The sequence below is a fragment of the Stenella coeruleoalba genome, assembly GCF_951394435.1.
Source record: "Stenella coeruleoalba genome assembly, chromosome: 19".
Lineage (NCBI taxonomy): Eukaryota > Metazoa > Chordata > Mammalia > Artiodactyla > Delphinidae > Stenella > Stenella coeruleoalba.
In genome coordinates, this window is record NC_137165.1 from 45,430,802 (window position 1) to 45,447,116 (window position 16,315).

General features: G+C 40.1%; 1 protein-coding gene across 1 annotated transcript in view; it reads left to right on the top strand.

The window, feature by feature from the left end:
* The first annotated feature begins 1,642 nt into the window (after nt 1–1,642).
* Nucleotides 1,643–16,315, top strand: part of EFCAB3 (EF-hand calcium binding domain 3) — a 32,878-nt gene continuing 18,205 nt past the window's right edge. Inside the window, exons 1-4 of the mRNA XM_079904570.1 lie at nt 1,643–1,663; nt 6,865–6,955; nt 9,520–9,596; nt 15,427–15,570. Coding sequence (XP_079760696.1) covers nt 6,882–6,955; nt 9,520–9,596; nt 15,427–15,570 — 295 coding nt within the window. The 5' untranslated portion in view covers nt 1,643–1,663; nt 6,865–6,881. The remainder of the gene's footprint in view (nt 1,664–6,864; nt 6,956–9,519; nt 9,597–15,426; nt 15,571–16,315) is intronic.

Here is a 16,315-nt window from a genome sequence, read left to right on the forward strand (position 1 = left end):
AGTGAAGAGATATACACAATAAACAAATAATAGTATGACAGAGATTACAGAGAAAATAAAGCAAAGAAAATGGGTATAGGGGATACTGTAGGTGGAGGAAGTTAATCAAGAAAAGACTCACTGATAAAGGGCATTTAAGCAAAAAGCTAAGGAGACCAGGGAGCAGAAATCTGGAGCAAGAGCACTCCACGCAGAGGGAAGAGCAAGTGCAAAAGCCCTTATACAAGAGCATGCTCATAATATTTGAGAAAGAGTACAGAGGCCACTGTGGCTGAACAGAGTGAGCGAGGGCAATGTAGGAAGACGTAAGGTCATAGAGGTAGGGGACGGGACCACCACATTGAGCTACATAAGCTATACACTGTACAATTCCAGGATTGTGCAATGAGATGTTCCTTTTGGGGGAAGGGGGTGGTGCAGGTGTGGGGAGTAGCTGATGATATAAACCCTGAAGGCTATTGTAAAGATTGGGTTTTTTTCCTGAGTAACACAGGAAAATGAGGATTTGAACAGAGATAGGACATGATCTGACTTAAGTTTTTAAAGGACTGTCCTGGTTCCTGTGTAGAAGAGACTTGGCAGGGGTGAATACAGCAAGAGCAGAAGCAGGGAGACCAGTTAGGAGGTCTTTGCAGTAACCCAGAGCAGGAAGTAGAGGTGGAGGTGGTGAGAGTGGTTGAGTTACATATATATTTTGAAGATGGAATCAACAGTACTTCCTGATAGATATCCCAGGGCCGAGAACATAATAGGCACTAAAAATGTACTTATGAAATGGATGAATTGGATTAGATGTAGAACACAAAAGAAGAGGATTGAAGCATGTTCCAAGCATTTTGGCTTCAACAGAGGATGGAGCATAGGCCTGGAAAGATGCAATTATCATTTCCTGAGATGAACAGATGAATGAATAAGAGACTGGCTAAATGCTATTATATTTGTTGAACTAGTGAAGAAACTAAATGAAATCCATATGGATTCAAATATTATATAAAGAGGAGATATTAAAAATCCGAGTAGTTAGTGATCTGCAGAACATGGGTTAAGCAATCTATTATTATAACTTGCTATTAAGTTGATGCTAGGAAAATTTTCTGACATTCTGGATTGACTCTCAAGAAAAAATCAATGAGGATGAGCAAGTGGTTGCCACATATTTCTCTACCTTTTCCTCTTATTGCCTCTATATGTGATTTTGTAAGCCCCCTCACATCCTTGCTTTCCCTGACTTGGTTGGGTGGTATGGGAGGAAGGGGTTTTTGCTGTACATTTACATAGTTGCTGCTCCAAAAGCCATCCATGTTGGTGTACACTAAATTTAAAAATTATAACTAGTTGGTTTGCATGCATAATAACTTAAATGGTATTGTGTAAAGAGGAGTAAGCCTTCTTTTTTCAAATTTATTTATTTATTATTTATTTATTTATTTTTGACTGCACCAGGTCTTATTGCGGCACATGGGATCTTCGTTGTGGCATGTGGACTTCTTAGTTGCAGCATGTGGACTTCTTAGTTGCAGCATGTGGACTCTTCGTTGTGGCATGCAGACTCTTAGTTGCAGCATGCATGCAGGATCTCATTCCCCGACCAGGGATCGAACTCAGGCCCCCTGCAATGGGAGCATGGAGTCTTACCCACTGGACCACCAGGGAAGTCCCAGGAGTAAGCCTTCTAATTTCTGCAAATATCTCCATCATTAATCTAGACTAGTCAGGAGGGAGCAAGAGAGGAAGTGGGGCTCATCAGGATTAGGCCAACCCAGAGAATTTTGCCTACCCAGGTTACCAGACTTGAAGTGGGTGATGGAGTTTGAGAAAAGCCTAAGAGGAGGGAGAAGTGGTGAAGCACAAAAATCTCTGCCCCAAAAGGAAGGAACATCTTGCCTTTCCCTAGTCATTCATTAACTACCTATGTTCAATGGACAGAGGTAATGTTGGGAAAATAGAATATTAAGCTTCTCACCTCAAGGTACTTACACACTTAGTGAAAGCAAAAGAGCCAGGAAGAGAAGGGAAGGGCATCTGCCTGTAAAGCCTGATTCGCCTACAGGGGCAGCATCTCTAAGAGGGAGGTAGCTACTTTTTTTCCCCCTGAAAAATCCAGTTCCCATTGCTCTGGTAACTGAAGTAACTGGTGAGATTCTCTTCTCCTTAAGGCTCATATATCTTTTTTTTAAATTAATTAATTAATTTATTTATTTTTAGCTGTGTTGGGTCTTCGTTTCTGTGCGAGGGCTTTCTCCAGTTGCGGTGAGCGGGGGCCACTCTTCATCGCGGTGCGTGGGCCTCTCACTGTCGCGACCTCTTCTGTTGCGGAGCGCAGGCTCAGTAGTTGTGGTTCACGGGCTTAGTTGCTCTGCGGCATGTGGGATCTTCCCACACCAGGGCTCGAACCCGTGTCCCCTGCATTGGCAGGCAGATTCTCAACCACTGCGCCACCAGGGAAGCCCAGGCTCATATATCTTTAACTATACAGGATGAATTAGGCATTACCCTGAAATGTTAGGTTTTCAGAGGCCACAAATTATAAATCACATTGAGACATAACCTTTTCCCATAAAACCCCTTTCTCCTTTGGTGAACAGTACTGCATAGGAAGAAGCCTAATACTAGATGTTCTCCCTCATCTAATAGTCACTTCCTTTTTATTCTTCGTAAAATCAGAAGGGAATATGAGCCTAGGCGATTCTTAGATTGATATGGTTGAATTAATTCCTATAGAAAACAGCTATATTTATGCAACATCCCTACTTAAATATCTTCAGAATTCCCCAATGCTAATGCTAAAGTCTAGACTCCCTTAGCTTAACAATCAAGATGTATATGTATACACAAAAACCATGTTAAGGGCTTCCCTGGTGGTGCAGTGGTTGAGAATCTGCCTGCCAATGCAGGGGACACGGGTTTGAGCCCTGGCCGGGGAAGATCCCACATGCCGCCGAGCAGCTAAGCCCATGCGCCACAACTACTGAGCCTGAGCTCTAGAGCCCGCAAGCCACAACTACTGAGCCCACATGCCACAACTACTGAAGCCTGTGCACCTAGAGCCCATGCTCTGCAACAAGAGAAGCCATGACAACGAGAAGCCCACGCACCACAACAAAGAGTAGCCCCCGCTCACTGCAACTAGAGAGAGCCCGCGTGCAGCAACAAAGACCCAACACAGCCAATAAATAAATAAATAAATAAGTTTATTAAAATAAAACATGTTAAATGAGTGACATGCTGGGTATAAGAGACTAGAAAAAAATGAGGGAGACTGTGGCAATCAGGAAACCTTGGGTTCCAGTTAAAAGGGTGACAGTTTTTCTGCTCCTGCCAATTATTGCTAAATAGGAATGGGGGCCATGTGTTCTCTGATCTTTGGGCTTTTCAGAAGTCATAAACTGATAACTTTTAAATTACCCATGTTTTCATTTATGAAACTCAAAAAAAATTTTAATGCTATTTAAGCCAAATAAAACTTGTATGGGGATCAAATTTGCAATCTCTGTTCTAATAACCAACCCTAGCCCAAATACCTAACCATTTTTGCTCCCATTATCTCACTTCATGCAGTCTTGAACAGTTCCTTGTCTCCTAAGCTCTCATGATTACTCTACATGCTTTTGCTCTTCTTTCACTCTAGACTACTGTTCCCTAGGAGCTACATGCTACGTGTTAAAATTCTACTTCTCCCTACACACAAAACCTAAAACTATTAGAAGAAAACATAGGAGAAAAGCTTCATGACATTGGGTTTGGCAATGATTTCTTGGAAATGACACCAAAAGCATAGGCAACAAAACACAATCAACAGAGTGAAAAGGCAACTTACAGAAAGAAAACATTTGCAAATCACATGTCTAATAAGGGATTAATATCCAGAATATATAAAGAACTCCCATAACTCAATAACAACAACAACAAGTGATAAAAAGACTTGGGCAATAGACTTGAATAGATATGTTTCTACAGTAGATATATAATAACCAACAAGCTTATAAAAAGACACTCACAATCACTAATCATTAGGAAAACGCAAATCAAAACCACAATGATATATCACCTCATACCCATCAGGGTGGCTACTGTCAAACAGAAAACAACAAGTATTGGTAAGGATGTGGAGAAATTAGAACTCTTATGCACTGTTGGTTGGAATGTAAAATGGTGGCCACTATGGAAAACAATATTTCTTCAAAACATTAAAAATAGAATTAGCATGTGATCCAGCAATTCCACTTCTGATGTATATTCAAAAGATTGAAAGCAGGGTCTTGAAGAGATATTTGTACACCAATGTGTCACAGCAACATTATTTATGATAGTCAAAAGGTGGAAGCAACCCAAGTGTCCATCAACAGATAAATAAGTGCTTTATCTTAAAATGTGGTACATATAATGCAATATTATTCATCCTTAAAAAGGAAGGAAATTCTGATACATGATACAACATGGATGAACCTTGAGGATACTATGCTAGGTGAAATATGCAAGTCACAAATACTGTATGATTCTACTTATATGAGGTTCCTAGAGTAGTCAGATTCATAGAAACAGAACGTAGAATGGTGGTCATTAACTTCATTTTAAGTCTTGGTAGCCCCTAACATAGTAGGCCCTAATTAAATATTTGTGTAATTTGTAAATTAAACCTTCCCTTTCTTTCCTCTGTATCCCTAGCCAGAATGAAAGGTAATATAACAAGTTTGGACAGACTAAGGAAAAGTCAAATTATGCACATAATAAATGAATCCCCCAGAACAGGAATAGAAAATCTCTAGAATTGCAGCTAACAAGTGAAGTCTGAAACAACTTGGGGGGCTCAAGCTAAGCCTTTGCTGCCAGAGGTATCTGTGCTTAGCCATCATGAAGACTAGAGACACTCCTAACTTCTGTGCTTAGATGATTTAAATACCGTGCGACCTGTCAGATCTTGAAAATTTCTGATTAAAACAATCATAATACTTTCCTTAATTGCTCTTTTAAAATCACTCTTTTCGATAACACTATAGACTAAAACCTGTGAGAGTTTGATTTTTCCCTCTTTCTGGATGTAAACAATGAAATGGTTCCTAATCAGCATTCAACCAAGGGAACTGGGTAAAATTTTTTACTTCAACAACTTTCAATTCACCAATGTTTAACATGAAAATATATTAATACAGAATTTTTTTTAAAACCTCCCCTTCCCCAAAATCCAATCAGTGTCAAAATATTCTGATTCTGTAACTCATACCCACACATACCCTGAGGGTGCCGAATGAACCACATTGAAATCACAGTTGCTCTAAAGCTGGAAGGAGCTTGTGGGTCATTCTTACCTGGACCTGAGCCTGAGAAGTGAATGAGGTCACAGTTGTGTGATGGAACAAACCCTTTATGGATTCTTGATCTGACTGAAGCCCAGAAGTTGTAAAGTAGCACCACCTAGAAGTAGGTAAATATCCAGATTTCGTAGGAATCTACAAGGAGACCTTTTTTTTTTTTAATCTATCATCTCAGTGAGAGATTGAAGGTAGTTTTTTTAAAGTAATGATTATTTTAAGCCATGAGGATGATTTCACAGCACCTTTCAACTGCCTACATTGTCAAGCCTCTCCGGAGTTCCCAGCTCTGTGATAGGTTTCCAGATTTTGAGCACATGTAATTGAGTTGTTTAGAAGCAACAGTTTTCCAGAGTCTGAGGTAAAGACTTAGGAAAATTGACTGAACTCTAACCAAACATTCAGAGACTTTTTCTTCATGGTTTAATAGTGTATGATTGTCTGCTGTTCCTAAGTCAGCAACCCAGTTTTCTTGTCAGTGAACTACCTAATACACTCTATATATTAAAAAGATAATTAGAGGACTTCCCTGGTGGCGCAGTGGTTAAGAACTTGCCTGCCAGTGCAGGAGACATGGGTTCGAGCCCTGGGCCGGGAAGATCCCACATGCTGCAGAGCAACTAAGCCTGTGTGCCACAACTACTGAGCCTGCGCTCTAGAGCCCGCGAGCCACAACTACTGAGCCCATGCGCCACAACTGCTTAAGCCCATGTGCTTAGAGCCCGTGCTCTGCAGCAAGAGAAGCCACCGCAATGAGAAGCCCATTCACCGCAACAAAGAGTAGCCCCTGCTCACCGCAACTAGAGAAAGCCTGCGACCCCAATGCAGCCAAAAATAAATAAATATAAATAAATAAATTGATATTAAAAAAGATAATTAGATAAGACCAACAATAAAAGGGAGAAGCCCTACCAACCCAGCTTCTGGTCCATAGGTTCTGATTCTTAAACTATGCAGAAGTAGAAAGGAAGGACTAGGGAGTCCTTTGTGGTTAATAGTCCATTCAGGGAGATCTAAGGTAGCAAAACAGCATTATATCCCACCCCTATTCTTATTTTTTAAAAAGACCAGTGGGTTCATAAGAACTGATAGGGCAGGGGTGGACCTCCCAGAAGGAAACCCTGGGAAAATCTACTTACTACCCAGCAGCTATCCAAGATATAAACAATTAGGTAAATATTTTGCAAATGCTATAACATTTTATTCTCTGTCAATTATGAGATGAAAAGCACATTTTAAAAATAAATTTTGTCTTTAAGTAACTTTTTCTACATATTTGCAGAATGCTCTACCATTTATTTTTATATAGGATCAGAATGATACTATTTGCAGGAGGAGCAATGGCAAGAAGTTTCACTTAGAGATCTTGGGATAGTAAAGGGACCCGTCCACTTGGCCTTCCAACTTTGCACATGCCTCTAACTTGCATTTGCACATATTTCCATTCCATGAGGCCCTGGACTTCAAACTCCAGGTCTCGAACTGGGAAAGTTGTAAAAGAATATAAACAAATTAATCTGTGATTTGATCCTTAACTGTATCTTCTGAATTCCAGACAGAGTTACTGGCCACATGGCAGTTTCTGATATTAAAGCAAAACTTAAACTGAATCCTTCAACAAAAATACCCAACTTCCATGGCAAGAGGTAAGTAATGAATTTATTAATGTGATCAATATATTAAGATAAAGAATTATTAAGGTGATGAATATATTAAATACTCATAAAGGCTATAATGAAACAAGTTAGAATGTTCTTCAAATATCTATTCTGTGATAAAATTAATTATAAAACAAAACATCTGAATTGAAGATAAAGATTTTTTTATGAAAAGAAAGATATATATATATACTTTTTGATTAGAGAAACAAAGAGTTCTTCCTATTCTCCCAAATGAGAGGCTATTTTTGTGTGAGGGGACAGAATACGCCAGAAGAAGAAGGTTGTCAGAAGGCTAGAGGAGTTGTCAGTTATACATTAAGACATTTCAAGTGCCAGTTTAAAGGAGAAAAAACTCAGAGGATCATAAACCCCTAAGTGTCAGAATATAGAAAAAGAGTATGTAGCTCAAAAATGGCCAGTAAAATGAAATCTGATAAATTAGCTATGACTAACCTTGAGCTAAAATTGGGAAGGGAGGTTTGCCTGTGACATTAACAATAGCTTTTTCTCAACCTGATAACTACAAATTCCAATAAACAGTAGCCACTAGTGACTGAAAATGAAAGCCTGATGCAAATTTTACCAGATCATAAAAAGAAAAGCCTCTTTCCTCTCTCACAATTATCCATTTTCTTTGCCACTTTGAGAGTATTTCTCCTAGTGTCCTTGACTATGCCATTCTACAGGAATATGTTACGGACTTTTTTATCAGGATGTGGGTAACACAACCTTGTAGCAGCCAAATTCCTTGATCTCATTGTTCCCTTACCCTTCATCACGAACTGTCTTTTGAAGTAGTGACTTCCTTGTCACTGAAAGTAGTCAAGCAAAGACTAGATAATACCACATGTAGAGGGAATTCCTACATGAGATGAGAGGCTAGACTGGGTCCATTCCAAATCTAAAGTTCTTTGAACCTTTGAAACACTGTAAAATAAAAAATCTATTTCCCATGTTTGATCCAAGATAAGATTTGAAATTCTGCCAAGAGTATGGTTTTTTAAACGTAGCTAATAAAGAACTTGCATTGCCTGGGCTTCTACTTTCTTCTTGCTTCTTGAGAACTTCATATTTCTCCATCCACTACATCTTTTCTGTGTGTGTGTGATACGCGGGCCTCTCACTGTTGTGGCCTCTCCCATTGCGGAGCACAGGCCCCGTACGCGCAGGCTCAGCGGCCATGGCTTACAGGCCCAGCCGCTCCACGGCATGTGGGATCTTCCCGGACCAGGGCACGAACCCGTGTCCCCTGCATCGGCAGGTGGACTCTCAACCACTGCGCCACCAGGGAAGCCCCACTGCATCTTTTATATCATGCAAAAGAAATCTGTTTATATTTAGAAATACAACAAATATAAAATAACCAATCTGAGTAAAGGCATCAAGTTGGTAATGAAAAGCAAACACTAGAAGATATCAATGATAGTAAAAGCTGAGAAAAATAAGACTAATTAGATCAAATTCCGTGTCAGAAAAATTGAGAATGGTGCATTTCACCTCCTATTTTACCAGGTCCTCTTTAAAAATGGGCTGAATCTAGTAGACACTGTAGAGGATACTAAATTCATAAACTATAATTTTTTTATTTAACTACCATGTTTAGTATTTCTTATAGTTTTACTTTTTTAATTGCTTCTTGTAAAAGTACAAAAACTAAGAGATGACATATTTCTTAAAACTTTTAGTTCTACTAGTATCAAAACTAAATGTATTTTAAATAAAATTAATCCATAAAATTATGATTATTATAAATTTACTATTAAATTACCATATTATAAGTAAACCCAGTTTTGCATAATACATTTTTATGTTCCTAAACTAATAAATTGCTGCAGATATATACAAAATATCCTCAAAGTATTAATATTTTCCTCTTTTTCCAGATTTTATTTTCCTGAGGAAATAAAAGGTCACCTAGGGTTCCAAACTTTCCAGAACTTTTCTCTCTTGATGAGAGATAGATAGATATGGTTGATATAGAGACATCGAGACAGAGAGAGAGAGAGAGGGAGAAAGAAAGAGATCGATCTACCGCTCTCGCTCTCTCATATTCTGGTAAAAATACAATTTAGCAAAGTTGTAAAATAAATGTGAACACAAAATTTCATTGTAAGTATATTCACCATAAGATTATTTAAACTAGTTAAAAGTTTGAAACAACTTATATTTCTAACAATAGGAATAGTGTGAGGCTTATATTCTTCAACTTTGGCAACAAATAAACCTGGATTTGAATCCCAGGGCTTCCAGTTATTAGCTGTGTGACTCAGGACAAGTTATTTAATCCCTCTGAGCCTCAGTTTCCTCTTTTGTAAAATAGGAGAAATCAGATTTTTTAAGGGGATAAGGTTGATGGGCAAGTATAGGGGAGAGGTGGACCTCAGTGGCCAACATCACTGTCCATCCTGTAGCTACTGGCAATTGACAGTAACAGGGCCCTTAGGTGGTGTGACTCTGGATATATTTTGATGTTTACAGTCACTCCAGTCAGCAGAAACTGATGAAGGGAACTAATATTTGCTGGTTTCAATAAGTATCTCTTTTCTCAGGGATAAAGATTTACCAGGACCGCTGCCAAGCCAATTACAGCACAAAGAAAGGAAGTTGAGCCGTTCACAAATGCGAGGTAATGAGACCCATCCCAAAATAAAAGCATAAACAAAAGCCCCTTAATATATCTTAGCATTTTTTTTTCTCTAAGGGAGATCTGGGATTTCAAAGGTTGTCTACAGTACTCTGTTATTTAAAAACAAAAAATATCTATATTTTATGATACAATGTCTAATTTGTGGGAAGGAAGGTGGATTACTTTTTTTAGTATTTATTTATTTTTTGGCTGTGCCAAGTCTTAGTTGCAGCACATGGGATCTTCATTGTGGCAGGCGGGATCTTTAGTTGCAGCATGTGGGATCTTTAGTTGTGGCATGCAGACTTCTTAGTTGCAGCATGCGGACTTCTTAGTTGCAGCATGAGGACTCTTAGTTGCCACATGCATGCAGGAACTAGTTCCCCAACCAGGGATCGAACCTGGGCCCCCTGCATTGGGAGCGTGGAGTCTTACCCACTGGACTACCAGGCAAGTCCTGGGGGATTACTTTCAAATAGACATCTTCAAGAATTTATACAGTCCTGGCCAAATATTTTTATTCCAAGGAGAACTTGTGGTGTGGAGAAGAAAAAATATAAGGTCAAATAGAAATTAAGTAGCAAAGCAGTATCAACACAACTAAAGTCCCAGAATTTATCATAGAAAAAAATTATAATGATAAAATGAGCTACCCTCACTACAGTTCATTCATCCAAACAACAAATAATTACTTAAAGCCAACAGTGTACTAGGCGAAACACAGGTCAGACATGTTCCCTGCCCTAATAGGAAGTCTTACAGGGAAGACAGTTAAACCATGAATTTGTTGATTGAACCATTTAAATTACAACATGACACAAGTTATGATAGGGAAAGTATAGAGTTAAAGGAGCATAAAAGAAAGTGTCCTAACTTAGTCTCAGTAAGGATAGGAGGGAAGTCCCAGCGAAAGCTGAATAATGAGTAAATCAGACAAAGAGCACAGAAGGGAGTGTTCTGGGTAGAAAGAGTGGAATCTGCAAAGACCCAGAGAAAAGGGAAAACATGACACACTAGAAAAACTAAAAAAAAAAAAAAAAAAAATCAAGCGTGGCTGTGTTTGGGTTCTGAGAAGGTTAATGCTTCACCCCTCCAAGTTTGGAACCAACTAAGACATTCCTCCAAGAGACAGGAATCAAAAAAACACCTTTATTGCTGGGAAAGCTGGTTTGGGAAACACAAAAGATTGTCAGAATCAGAACTTCATTTTTCACTGTAAAACTGAACTAAATGCCTTAATAGTAACAGTTTATGGCTTTATACAACTTCAAGGTTTCTGAAGTACATTAATATACATTGGTGCTTTGGGGTACCCACTATTTGCTTTAATCAGGTATTATACATACAGACATAGAAACAACTGTCCTGGAAGAAGTATTTTATTCTCAGAGATCCCTAAAAGTAAGAGACACAGCACACCATGAAGAGGGAAGCACCAGAGTCAGTCAAAAGACAAAGGGTAGAGGGAAGTGGGCAAGACCCTTAGTTTGGTTTCTGCAGGAAGGAATAGACAAGGCAGGATAAGCAGGTTTAGGATTGGCTAGGTAAATCATTTCAGTGAGCTCTGGGTTTCAGGGCTGTCCCTAGTTGTCTGCCCTGCAGTGATTAGGACAGAGGAACAGTAGCCCAGAGTTTAAGAGCCTAAGAAAGTTGGTGACTGGGGATACGGTCTCTGGATTGGTTGGTTTGTATATATATGAAGAACATACTCACAGGCAAGTCTTTTATTATCGCTAGGAACTGGCTAGTTATGGGAGGGGCAGGCCCTCCAGGATCAGCAAGGCCCCAGATATCAAAGCATCAAATACAGAAACTAGAAAATGTGGTTGTCGTGAGGATTAAGCACTATGACAGGTTAATTTGTTCATTTTATAAATATTTATTGAACACCTCCAAATCCCCAACATCTGCTACCATCCTCACTCTCAATTGATATCCTTGCTTCCTGCCCCTTTATAATTGGAGAATTCTGATTCTGCAATCAGAATAGAACTTCCACAGACTCCCACTTCCATATCTACCCCCACCAGCATCTGTACCCACAAACTCTGCCCTCCTCCCTCTTCCACAAATGAACTTTATACTTTTATCTAAAGTCAATCCTTCCATTGTGGACTAGATCACATCTCCTCTCTCAAATTCAAAGATACGACCAAAGAAACTGTGCCCCCCTCTCCAACACCAATTTTTTTCACTCTCTAGTATATCATTCCTGATCAAGCTCAGTCCTTGATCCTCTTCTCTTCTTCATCCCACTCACACATGTGGTGATCTCATCTAGTCTTAGGCTTTAAATACCTATATGCCAACAATTCCCAAATGTATATGTCCAGCCAGGTCTCTCTCCCCAGCTCCAGGCTCATATCTAACTGCCTACCTGACATCTCCAATTGTATGTCTAATAGACACCTCAAACTCAACATGTCAAAAACTGAACTCCTGGGAAATTCCCTGGCCGTCCAGTGGTTAGGACTCCACGCTGCCGCTGCCGGGGTCCCAGGTTCAGGGAACTAAGATTCTGCAAGCCACACGGCATGGCCAAAAAAAAAAAAAAAATACAACTGAACTCCTGATATGTTCCTCTTACTCTTTTTTTTTTTATTGTAGTAAAATATACATAACATAAAAATTACAATTTTTAAGAGTTCACACAGATCAGTGGCATTAAATATGTTCACAATGTCCTCTAACCATCACTACCATCCACCTCCAGAACTTTTTCATCATCCCAAACTGAACCTCCAGACCCATTAACCAGTAACTCCCCATCCTCCCCTCCCCTCAGCCTCTTACTTTTAAACTTTGACCTACCCATAGCCTTCCCCATCTCAGATAATGATATTTCATCCTTCCACTTGTTCTGGAAAAACTCTGGAGTCATCCTTGACTCTTTGTTCTCACCCTACCTCTAAATCCATCAGGAGGGACTTCTCTAGTGGCACAGTGGTTAACAATCCGCCTGCCAACGCAGGGGACACGGGTTTGAGCCCTGGTCAGGGAAGATCCCACATGCTGTGGAGCAACTAAGCCCGTGTGCCACAACTACTGAGACTGCGCTCTAGAGCCTGCAAGCCACAACTACTGAGCCCGCATGCCACAATTACTGAAGCCCACATGCCTAGAGCCCGTGCTCCACAGCAAGAGAAGCCACCAGAATGAGAAGCCCGCCCACCACAACGAAGAGTAGCCCCTGCTCGCGGCAACTAGAGAAAGCCTGCGTGCAGCAACAAAGACCCAATGCAGCCAAAAATATAAATAAATAAATAAATAAATGAAGAAATGTGTATTTTAAAAAATAAATAAATAAAATAAATCCATCAGGAAATCTCATTGGCTCTACCTTTAAAATATATCGAGATTTATACCACCTCTACTGCTACAACCCTGGTCTAAAGCACTGTTATTGCTCACCCACAATAGCCTCCTACCTGAGGCTAGTCTCCCTGCTTCTACCCAAATCCTTACAAAAGTCTGTTCTAACAATAGCCACAATGATCCTGTTAAAATATAAGTCAGGTCGGGGAGAGGGAGGCGCTGACCTATGTAACTCTGAAAACAACATTTTGACTAGAAACTGTAAGACTGAACACAAAAGGAGCTATACATAAACAGCACACAATATACTCTAATTAGTAAAGTTGTTTCTCCTAGGGGTATACATTAACAATCCTGAAACCGTTGTACATGTATACGACAATTGAATAAATAAGTGACTCAATGGTGGATGGTGGGAGCCAGGTTTCTCTCTGTTGGAGTAGGAAGTTTCAGATAAACAAAGGGAGAAGGCTAAAGTGAAGCAGTGGAACTGGATTAGAGTGAGACATTAGTGTGAACTCATGTTTAACTTAATGGATGCAGATGGATAGATCGAGAAATAATATGATATGTGTGTATACATGGGTTAGTATATGTGCATATATTTCCTAGCTCTGTTTGCTGAGAGGACTTAAAAGCACTGACACCCCCATAGCAACAAACATACCCAGCACCCAAATCTTGACTTCCAATGTCAGTCTCCTATCAAAGAATCAGAGTTCCTTGGATAAATGGCTGATTCTAGGGCTTTGGCAGAGAATATACAAAATGAACCTGGAATATCTTGCAGTACCAGAAAGTAAGGAGATGCTCAAAATACAAAAGGACAAGAGCATGTCAAGGAGATACAGAAATGAACCTGAAAGAGCTCACAACAGCCAAAGCTGGAACAGTTTGAACAACAAAAATAAACAGAATAGTATTGGATTATAACTCAAAGTATAAAATAAATATCGTTAAGCCCCTAGTGATAGAAATAAATGATTGAATTTTTTTTTTTTTCGCTGTGTTGGGTCTTCGTTGCTGCACATGGGCTTTCTCCAGTTGCATCAAGCAGGGGCTACTCTTGGTTGCGGTGCGCGGGCTTTTCATTACGGTGGCTTCTCTTGTTGTGGAGCTTGGGCTGTAGGCACACGGGCTTCAGTAGTTGTGGCATGTGGGCTCAGTAGTTGTGGTGCACGGGCTTAGCTGCTCCATGGCATGTGGGATCTTCCTGGACCAGGGCTCTAACCCGTGTGCCCTGCATTGGCAGGCGGATTCCTAACCACTGCACCACCAGGGAAGTCCCATGATTGAATTTTTTAAATGAAAAAGAGACAAACCTCTCTTACAAGACAATTCCAAATAACGTATGTAGATATTACCTCTTCCAGGAGGTAGAGCTTAATTCCCCATTCCCCTGAGCCCTCTGTCCCTTGAGTCTGGACTGCCCTTAGTAACTTCCTTCCAAAGAGTAGAATATGAAAAAGGAAGGAAGGAAGTTTACAGTGGAAAAATCTGACGAACACTACCTCAGCCAGTTAATCAAGGTTGCCATCACCAGTGATAAGTCATGCTGATAGCCTTAATAAATGATGATAACACCACTTCAGTTCTGTGGTCTTCCTCCCCAAAACCCATAATCTCAGGCTAACCATGAGAAGAACATCAGAAAAACCCAAATTGAAGGACTTCTACAAAGTACCTGAACAACACTCCTCAAAACTGACAAGGTTGGACTTCCCTGCTGGCGCAGTGGCTAAGAATCCTACCAATGCAGGGAACACAGGTTAGATCCCTGGTCCGGGAAGATCCCACATGCCACGGAGCAACTAAGCCCACGAGCCATAACTACTGAGCCTGTGCGCCACTACTACTGAAGCCCGCGCACCTAGAGCCCGTGCTCCGCAACAAGAGAAGCCACCACAATGAGAAGCCCGCGCACCTCAAGGAAGAGTAGCCCCCGATGGCTGCAACTAGAGAAAGCACACGCGCAGCAACGAAGACCCAACCCAGCCAAAAAAACGAAAAACAAACAAACAAAAACACTTCCTTGCTGGCTGTCAGCCAGGAGCCTCTCTCAGACCTTTAAGGCTGCCTGCATTCCATATCACATGCCCTCTCCATCTTCAAACCAGCAACAATGAGTCAAGTCCTTCTCCTGCTTTGAATCTCTCACTTCATCTGCCACATCTCTCTTGCTTCATAAGGGACCCATTCAGATAATCCAGGGTAATCTACCTTAATGACATCTGCAAAATTCCTTTTGTCATGTAAAGTAATACATTCACAGGTTCCAGGAATTAGGGTATGAACATCTTTCAAGAGCCATTTTGCCTATATATTTGCTTTTCCACCAATTAGTTTATTCTAGTTCAAATCTCATGGAAGGACACTGTCCTTTATAAGAAATGTCTACTAAATACCCAAATTTCTCTAGTTTTTCAGAACATGACCTCCAATCAACGGTAATACCTGTTCTAATTCCATAAGAATATGTATTTATTCCTGTCCTAACCTAATTCCATTTCCCCAGCCTTCCAAGATGCCTACAACTTCTTTAACAAGGATAAAACTGGCTGTATTGATTTACATGGAATGATGCGCACTTTAGCTAAATTGGGAGTGAATCTAACCAAGCATGATGTCTGTAATGAACTAAGATGTGCTGATATTGATCGTGAGTACTTTGACTTGTCATTATTTTTTTCATAAAAAATTTTTATAAATATATATTTTTTCTCAGACTACATAAACATGAGAAGTAAACCTCATTCATTTGCCAAAAGCACATATATGTGTTTCTCTTTAAAGTTATCGGTATACAAGTTATGAAATCAAATTAATGCTACAAAATGGGCTAGTCTTTGAAAAAGCCTGTGTGGAAATGAAAAGTGACTGTCGTATTTAATGTCAAATTCAGATTACTTGTCCTAATGTACATTTTGGAGGGTGCCTTGAAATAACAGATACAAAGGCATTGGCAATTTCAAAAATAACCTGTTACTATTACCCAAAAACTGGCTTCACCTCTTGGTGGGTGTTGAGGCAAAAGACACAACCAAGCCAAAGAGCAGAAGGAAGGATTTATTACTTGCAACAAGTAAGGAGAACGCTGGAGATCTTTCCCAAAGCAGTGTCTCCCCAGACAGCAAAAATGGGAAGGTTTTAAGCTAAGGGAGCATGCATATTCATGAAGGGGCTGGAGCAGAGGAGAATTCAGCATACATTTGGGGCAAAGGTCGACAGAGTCCAGGCTCTAGTAGATTGGGGTTATGAGAGTCAGCAAAGGTCAGCAGCATCATTCCTTAGGCTCTAGGTATTCTGGTAAAGGTTGAGTGCTCAAGGGGGGTTGGATCCTGCAAAACAGCTCAGGAATGTGCTTCAGGCTAATCTCAACTTTCAAAACAGAACTGGGAGTCTTT